Consider the following 9,264-nt stretch of genomic DNA (forward strand, 5'->3'; position numbering starts at 1 on the left):
GAACCCTGAAGGGCCCCTGCTGTCTCTTCCATCGTATCTCATGCTTCTCCCTCCCTGCTGTCTGTACTGCAATCACAGCCTTCTGACTGCTGTTCCAATGTACCAGATGTGCTCCTGTGTTGTGAGTTTTGCAGTGCCTGTGCCTTTCGCTTGGGAATGCTCAGTCCCCACTATGTTGTTCTGTACCCCTAATTCATTCAGATGTGTGCTCAGTATCTCCTCAGAGCAGCCTTCTCTCACAATTGATCTAAAACAGCAGCCCTCATCCCTGTGTCCTGTGACATTATATTCTGTATTTGTTTACTAATGGACTGCCTACCCATGAGAGTAGCAGCTTTGTCTCTTTTGATACCAGCGATGCCTTAAACTGTATCACTTTAGAAACATTCAGGTATTTATTGAATGAATGCATTTACTGAATGAGTAAATGAATGACCATACCTAATTCACATTCATGTTTCAATCATATCCTGGTAGGATCAGTCCGGATTTGACTAGTGACCAGAGTATAGAAACCTAAGGAGAACTGCTTTTTTTTTTTTTTTTTTTTAATGTACTTGGCAAATTTGGAACTTTTTTCTCTGTAGATATGGTTGATAGTAATTGACTTCATGTTGGTTTTAAGATATTTAAAACGTGAAAGCTCCCTTTTCCTCACAAAGGCACAGAGCTAAGTGGTTTTTTTCTTAAATTCATGCTCATTGTAGAACTTACTAGCTGGAAATAGATGAAGTGCGGGTCATATAATATGCCGTCAGCTGAGTCCTAACAACAACCTAAAACTTTTTCTGAGACTTTTAAACTATAAACAAGGTCTGATTTCTGTTTTGGATATCAGTAGATTTTCCTTTTATAGGAACTTACTTACCTATCTACTCTCAGTAGTAATGGTAGGCAAGGTGCTGACCCAGAGCAGTGTTGGGCTACATGGCAGAAATGTTGGGTATTCTTACATCTGGTTCCAGGTAGATCTTTTGACACGTAGCCAGAGCCTTACAGAAAAAAATTCTGAGGAATCATGGCCTCTTGAATTTGCTGTATTTCATCAGTTTTATGGGAGAGAAAGATGACTATTATGTAGACTTTCTAGGAATCTTCATCATACTGGTAATAATCTTTTACATGTACTAAAAATAGATGAGAGTACATTTTGAAGCATAAAAATCCATTTTAATTCACACTATCCATCCTAGTATTTTTTTAAAAAAATATAAGCTATATCAAAACTATATATACTATGTCAGTTTCTCTCCTTTTCTTTAAGTATTCACATTTTTGTTCTTTGAAGATGAATTAAAAATTATTTTACCCCCTAAAATTATTTCATATATCAGGGGTTAGCAAACGTCTTTTGTTAAGGGCCAGAAAGTAAATACTTTTGGTTTTGTGAGCTGTGTGGTTTCTTTTGTAGAAAGAAACTGCCATTGTCGCATAGAAAATACATAAATGAATGAGTGTGGCTGTGTTCCAATAAAACTTTTTCAAAAACAAAAAGCAGACCAGATTCGGTAGTTTGCCAACCCCTGCTAAATATAACAGTACCCTATATTTTTTAGGGAGAAGTTTGTCTGTTTCTTGAGGGTGGAAGCTGTCATATGGTAGAGAATGAAGCAGATCTATCCCATATATTGTAGTTAAATTAATTAAAATTACATAATTGATCTCATAGGAAGTTATGAATTTTAAGTGGAAGACATCTCGTGTGTATTCACAAGATTAATTTTATTTTAGATAGTAAAAACAACTCAAAACAAAAACAAAATAAGCTTCCCCTTCCTGATTAGTTTGGTTTATTTTATTCGGTATGACTAATAACATTTCCCCTTTATCCCAGACAGAACTCAGGTCTAACCAGGAAGTAAGAGCTAAGTTTTGACCTCTGTCATAGTAGCTATAATTAGCCTAGATTTTCCCATACCATTATCTATCTTGCCTTTATAGACTTAATTCTTTTTTGAAAGTAGGTAGAAAATAGATATGAAAATATCATCTGTTAATGACTTTTAAGCCAGTTTTTAAAGATGAGAGGCAAAGACTGGATGAGAAGAAAATAACGAAAGTAGCTTTGGATCAGAGTAATGTAAGCAAAGACATCAGGGTAGGACTTTCTGGCATATAGGGCTGAGTTAGTATTGCAAAACAGCAACAAAATGAAAAGCACATTTTTAATCACAGGTTGACCGGTTTCATAACAGAAATTAATTTGAATTTCCTAATTCCTTAATAGCATGTATAAATAACAAGAGTTTTAGTTGGCATTGGTGTCACTATTCTTAATGAACTACTTACACGTTTTGGTAGTGGCACAGTTTAGTTTAACTAGTACTACTTGCCATAATAATGATAATTATATTTGTAAGGTGAAAATCACTATTTTGTATGCTCATATAAATTATTATATTGCACTAATTATTTCACCAATACTAATAACGATTTACTACTTATTAATAGGGTAATTCTTGTATATTGGGAAAAAGTGTTTAAACAAAAAAATTGTTAGTATTTTTAAGTATACTGTCTAGAACAAGCAATGCTTTAAAATTTCTGGCTTTTATGTATATTCAATTAAAAAGTTACTCTCATACATATACAGTTATATATTTATATTATTTTATTTGCTGTAAATAACATTTTCTAATTTTGATTTGCTTTTCTTTCAGTTGTTTTACAGGTTTGCAGCCTGGTCCTTTACCCAATCAAGTTCATTGAAACTGTAAGCTTGAAAATTTACCATGAGTTCAATTGGGGTTATGGCCTGGCCTGGGGTGCAACTATATTTTCATTTGGGGGTGCCATCCTTTATTGCCTGAACCCTAAGAACTATGAAGACTACTACTAGAACCAATAGTCACAAATTACAAACAACCACCACCATCCAACAAAAGGAATACGTCTGCATCTTTTCTAACTTACTATTTTCTAAAACACTTGTGGAGCATCAAGCAGTTTGCTCATTTGATTTAATATTCTTTGCCTTTTGGCTGTCAACATCATAACCAGCTTTTACATCCATTTTAGAGACCTGCCGAATTAAGAGAGCTGATTAGACATAGGCAAATGCTGCAAACTTCCAATATGTTCATATCATTTTTCTTGACAAATGAAGGGTCTATATGACAGCAACAATTGTGAGAAACTAGTTGGAATGAGATTTGCCTGAATCTGCTATTGCCTGCAGGGAAGCAGTTAGCTTAAGCAACATTTAGAAGTTCCTTTGCGTTGACAGGGATTCCACTGTTAGAGCCCTTACCACCTGCTTATCCCACCCAATGACTACATTGGTTGTTGGTGGTTTGCTTGAGTGAACCCTTGAAAACTGAACTGCCCTTCAGCATCTAATGGGAGTTGTGAATGTAACTGGTTAATGGTACACATTCCACCTTCAAGAATACTCTTTTTAATGGGAGGTTATGCTTTGGCAATCAGCATCTCCCTGGGAAGAGAGTCAAGACTTGGAGACATGTGCTTCTCATTATGTGGTTAGAATTTGGTGCCTCAGCCCTATCTAGACTGGGGAAAAATTGAGGATCTATGTTTTTCCTGGGGCAAACAGAAAGAAATATGCATGAGTTGCTTTTGTACCCTTTACATCATTTGCCAAACATTGCAGCAAACAATTGTGCGTATGTAACAAGCTTAAATGTTTTTATAGAAGGTGAACCATTAGTATAAATGGTAATTAGTTGTTCCCTAACCCTCCACATACATTTGCCTATTACACATAAAATTAATATTTGCTCTAGTGAAGTGGTTTGAACACTAACCTTGTACACATTGTTAAGAGGCTTAGATTGGTATTCATACTTATTTACCATACAAAAGTATGGTACCTTAAAGCTTTTGCTCTATGTTCTTTACTGTTTCACTGGAAAGTGTTAATAGAATTGCCTAAGAATAAAAATTGAAGTGGTGTTAATCTGAAAATTAATGATTCTCTGTAAGCACTGTAGTTCAAAAGAGAGTAGCAATTAGGATGATCATTTTATGTAAAATTCATTAAAATAGAAGGCTGCTATTTTTTGCAAGTATTTTAAATGTCTTCGTTTTTTTAAAAAAGGAATAGCGATAGATTTATATAAATACTAAATGTCTCAGTAGAGGAGTAGAATTCATCTGGTTATCACTGGTCCTCTGAAGTTAACTGATGGGCTAACTGATTTGTGCACACACTTAAGATGGATTTATGTTAAGGGAATTACTGACTGTTCAACGGAAGGAAGTAATAATACGGAATAAGTTTGCAACTAATCTCATGCTGCAAACTTGTTTTAATTCTGTTTAATGTACAAATTTGGATAGCTTAATTATAAACATATTTTTATATCAAATATACAGTTCTAATATAAAAGTTATGAATAATTATTTTTGTTAACAAAGACTAAAACGGTATGTTCTGGTTTTAGCCCTCTTGCAGAAAGAAGTGTTAGAAAAATTACTTAAAAAGTAGCTATGTGTTACTGTATTACAAAATCCGTTAAGAACAGGACCACATCGATAGTATTTAATAATTTGTTTTATATCCCAAAGCACAGTTCTACTTTCAGCTTGTCTTAAGAATGGTTGCCAAAAACAACAGCCAAAAAAAAAAACCCTATTTTATTATCCAAATGCTAAATAAAAAACACACTTATGAATTTTCTATAAAATCACAAATATGAAGTACCAGGCTTAGTCTTACTTTAGCAATGATAGACAAAAGCAAATAAATACATCATAGACAGAAACTTTTATAAAAATATGTGATTCTATATAGAATCATTAGAAATTGTGAGTGGAAATTTTCCAGAAAGATAGTATTATAGAATCTTTTGAAGCAATTTCATGAGAAATAGTAAAATCTGGGACAGACTGTCTTGCAGTTGATTGCATATTGTCAGAGCAGCATGAGAAATACGATATTTGGGTAGGGATTTCAGCAACTAAACATGCTTTGTTCTGAGATCTCTTTATTCATAAATAATGAAAGAATAGTACTTTGGTGCTGACACCAATGAGGCACTTCTTTTGGTCCTAGTAGAGGATTCAGTGTGCTGTTAAACCAATATCATATCTCGAGTCTTATCAAGTTTTCATTCTCTGTTAATATGACAAGCTCAAAGTGACAGAATATGTTATAGGTTGAGGCACACATATTTGCAGTTTACTGAAGAGTAGATTTCTTATGTGACTTTTTTCCCTTCTCAGCAGAGCCCTATGCTGTATTTCTACCATCAGTAATATGTGAAAGTGTTTCATTACTAACAGTCTCAGTACAACAGGAAAATTGTTGCTTCTCATCTGAAATATAATCTCGTCTATCGGAATAAACACAAGTGAAATTTTTACCTACATTAACATTATGTCTTTGCAGCTTTAGGTTTGATTGACGTCTTCTTAAGCAGAATTGTTAGCCACAAACCCATTGTTTATCGTAGATAGATATAGATCTATGAATATAGATCTATATCTATAGATATAGGGATATACACACATATATACTCACATACATATAGCATAAAATACTCAGCAGGGCTAGTTATTCCGATTTCTTGCACAATTATTTAGCTTTTTGTAAGTTCAATATGTAAATTTTAAAGACATAAATATAGAGAGACCTGTGTGTTTGAATATAAATGATATATATGGATTAGCATGTACCTGTATATTATTAAACATGCAATGAACTGACTGGTAAGTGACGTCTAATAGTATGGCTAGCAATGTAATTTATTCAGACTGTATTTTTGTACAGAGCAGTGCACTCTAACCTATGCCTCTGTGTCCTCTTTAATGCCTAAAACTGTGCCTAGAAATTTCATCTGTCTTAAAAAATAAAATATACTTCATGCTGTTTATGCTTTTAGTTTCTGTACTGCTATTCTATATTTATTATTTTTAAATATATGACATGTTTACTACTTAAACATGAATTCATGGTATCCTGGTTATTTTTTTAAGTCATCTGGGGGAAAACCTGTTTACCACTCCAGTGATTTTGAGTTTGCAGTTTCACAATCAGTTCTTCATTTCATGATTTTTGTAGTTGACATGAAGTTACCTATGTGGAAAAAAATAAAAATAAAAGTGATTTCACGGACGTGGTTTGACTTTGTGTTTTCTCTGTTGTGTAAACTCTTTAGACAAGGCTTCTGAATTACATATATTCATTACATTTTCTGCTTCAAAATATATATTATTTAGAAGACATCTTAATATGGCATGCTGATTTTACTTAAATATATTTTTGAATTTTTTATTGCAAATTATCTCCCAAGAGGCTTCTGTTCTCCATAACCATTAAATAAACAATCACTGATAAAGGAATACTATTAAATATCTTTTTTAACCTTCTGTTTTAAAACGTACACAAAGGAGATACAGTGTAGGCTTCCTTTATTCCAACTCTAATCACATAATTGGAAATGAGTAGCCAAAGGATTTGATATGGTATTTTGTTCTTTGTGTAGTTTTCAGTGTTTGCAGAGTATTAAAGCAGGCTTATCTGTATCATCTCTTTCTTAGAAAGACTAAAAATTCAGTGCATATGTGTGCATGAGCCTGTGTGTGCGCAACATGCATGTGTGAAGAAATGGATAAAGTCAAAATTATCACCCTTTGATGTATATAAATGGTGAGTGTATGTGGAAAGCAATTTTAATTACACACACATGCAATAAAATTCTCTTGCACGTATGCCTTTTTTTTTTTTTTTTTTTTTTTTTGAGAAAGGGCCTCGCTCTGTCACCCAGGTTGGAGTGCAGTGGTGCAATCTCAGCTCACTGCAACCTTTGCCTCCCAGGTTCAAGGTATTCGCCCACCTCAGCCTTCCAAGTAACCAGGACCACAGGTGCCTGCTACCCTGCCCAGCTAATTTTTTGTATTTATAACGATGGGGTTTTGCCATGTTGCCCAGGCTGGTCTCCAACTTTTGCACTCGAGCTATCCGCTGCCTTGGCTTCCCAAAGTGCTAAAATTACAGGCATGCATCACTGCACCTGGCCCAAATTTTTTTTCTTGAAGACATAAATAAGATGATAGTTGAGCAAACTTTCTTGTGTTGATAAAATCAGTTCGAATATAAAATATGTATTTGTCATCAAGACGTTTTTTCATGTCTCATATGAACCATCACATTTTGCAAGGATCACAGGATATTTGCTTTGCTAAGAAAATGTTATAAATCACTTGTAAGCCTGTTATCTTTAACTTAAGACAATTTCAAAAGTTTACATACTTAAGTTATAACTTCTAACCGTTTCACAGTTTTTCTGTCTTAGAAATTTTCCTTTTCAGTGGCCTTATTCTAATTTGACGGAATAGCAGCATTCATTTGATGTATTATATTTTCAGTATAAGTACTTTCATTTTTATACAGCATACTCTTGAGTAAATCACCTTTACAAACATGGCTTGCCTAGTAATTATCCATGACCTAGTCTCTCTGAATTTGGAAGATATGGAGACATGGTTTCACTAGAATTTGACCAGAAAAAATCCTTTGCCTTCAGAGGTTTCACTGTGAACATACAGCAGAAAAGCAATTTCAATTTACTTTTCCATAATGGCCATATGGCCTGCTGCAGTTTGATTTATGAAATCAGGCACATGCTATGTCAACATTGTTCAATTTTGATAGTTTTAAGTCATTTTGGATAGAAAGTAAATTGATAGTGAAATTATTTTGTATTCTGTAGACTAAACCACTAAATACCTAAATTACCAACTTTTCATGTTACTATTTTCTGTTCATAGCCTTTCAGAAGTGTGATGTTAACTAAGATTAAAAGAACACAAATTAGAATTAAGTGCTTAAGAGTATTTTCACAGGAAGCACTAATTTATTTGACTTCTTAACTTCTATATCAAGTATTGGGTCATGATGTCATAGCACTTTAATCCCAATAAGTTAAAATCACACTAGATAACAAAACTCCATGTAATAAAATGCCAACAGTTTCAACAGTTTGACTTATATAAGGCAGGTTTGGGGACTGTAAGAAGTCCTCACATTTCTAAGAACTATCGAATTTTGTCCTGGGCACAGTGTCTATATACATATATATATATATATATATAATACATGTACACATATGTAGAAAATATGTTTTCAAAGAGTCATCAACTTGGTGACTCACATTTGTATTCTAGAAGTAACTCTAATGGTTCCAAAGTATAACTAAGAGAACAGGAACTGAACTGTTCAGTTGGGAAGGAAAATATGTGGTGTTTCTAAGCCAAGATTAACAGCACACAAAGAATGGTGTTCTTTGTAAAACTAAAGCTGTGTTGAGTGGTTCACCAGAGAAACTCAGTTTTGGCAAGCAATTATTTCCAACTTGAATGACTTCATAGAAATAATGATTATAAAAGAAGCTTGGAACAAGTACTGGAAAATCATGCCATTGAGTCACCAGAAATCTTGAATACTTCAGTCTTTGCATGTGACAAGGATTAATGAAGAAAATTGCATCTAAAAAATAATTCTATATATCCTAAATTTGCATGGATGAAGCTATGTCTGTGTTGGCCTGAAGGTACTTTTGTACTAGATGAGAGCAGTCAGGCATGGAGTTTAGCCTAAAATACTACACATAAAATGATGGTACCATAGGCTACCCCTCAGTTTGCTTTGAATTTGTCATAATAAAGGTAAAATAAATGAAAATCAATCACCCCTATATTCTGTTTAATTTTTTAATAAAAATATAGTTGACAAAGACATCAAAGGAATTGTTTTAAACCTGAGCAGGAAACATTTAAGATTCTTATGAATGGAGAGTTATATTGTTAAGGGTTAAATGGAGAAGAAAGACTACTTTGCTGGTCTTTGACACGGTATGTTAACAAAAAGGCAGATAATACTATCGTGCTTGGTAACCTTTCCAGGCAAACTTCTGCTGTATCAAAGCATGTTTGGAGAGTAGGTCCCTCTTTGTCCATATCAGTGCTCAGAGATAATGTGACAACTTCTGACATCAAGCACAAGTTTTCCTATTTTTAACTTTTAGGTGATTCCTCTTCTTAAACACCATCTAGCTATTATGGTTGTGTTAATTCTTTGAGGCAAATGGTTTGTGTGAAGGCAGCAAATTAAGTTGTAACAAAACATTTAACACGTATAATCATGAAAAGTATGTTTCTCATTTGACCACAAGGTACAAATACTGTTTCCCATTAGAACACACTGGCATAAATTTGACAATATAGAAATCCTTATAGGGATTTGTTTCCTTATATATGTTTCATAAAATTTCCAGTTATATTATTTGAAGACATTAGCACGTT

The 9,264-nt window shown here is 33.6% G+C and overlaps 1 protein-coding gene across 1 annotated transcript in view; it reads left to right on the plus strand.

Moving 5' to 3' along the window:
- TMEM47 (transmembrane protein 47) overlaps positions 1 to 6,076 on the plus strand; it is a 31,577-nt gene extending 25,501 nt beyond the window's left edge. The window contains exon 3 of the mRNA XM_012438342.2: positions 2,661 to 6,076. Coding sequence (XP_012293765.1) covers positions 2,661 to 2,839 — 179 coding nt within the window. The 3' untranslated portion in view covers positions 2,840 to 6,076. The remainder of the gene's footprint in view (positions 1 to 2,660) is intronic.
- Positions 6,077 to 9,264: the final 3,188 nt, after the last annotated feature.

Source organism: Aotus nancymaae, unplaced genomic scaffold (genome assembly GCF_030222135.1).
Source record: "Aotus nancymaae isolate 86718 unplaced genomic scaffold, 86718_ANA_hifiasm-v0.15.2.pri h1tg000058l, whole genome shotgun sequence".
In the NCBI taxonomy this organism is placed as follows: domain Eukaryota; kingdom Metazoa; phylum Chordata; class Mammalia; order Primates; family Aotidae; genus Aotus; species Aotus nancymaae.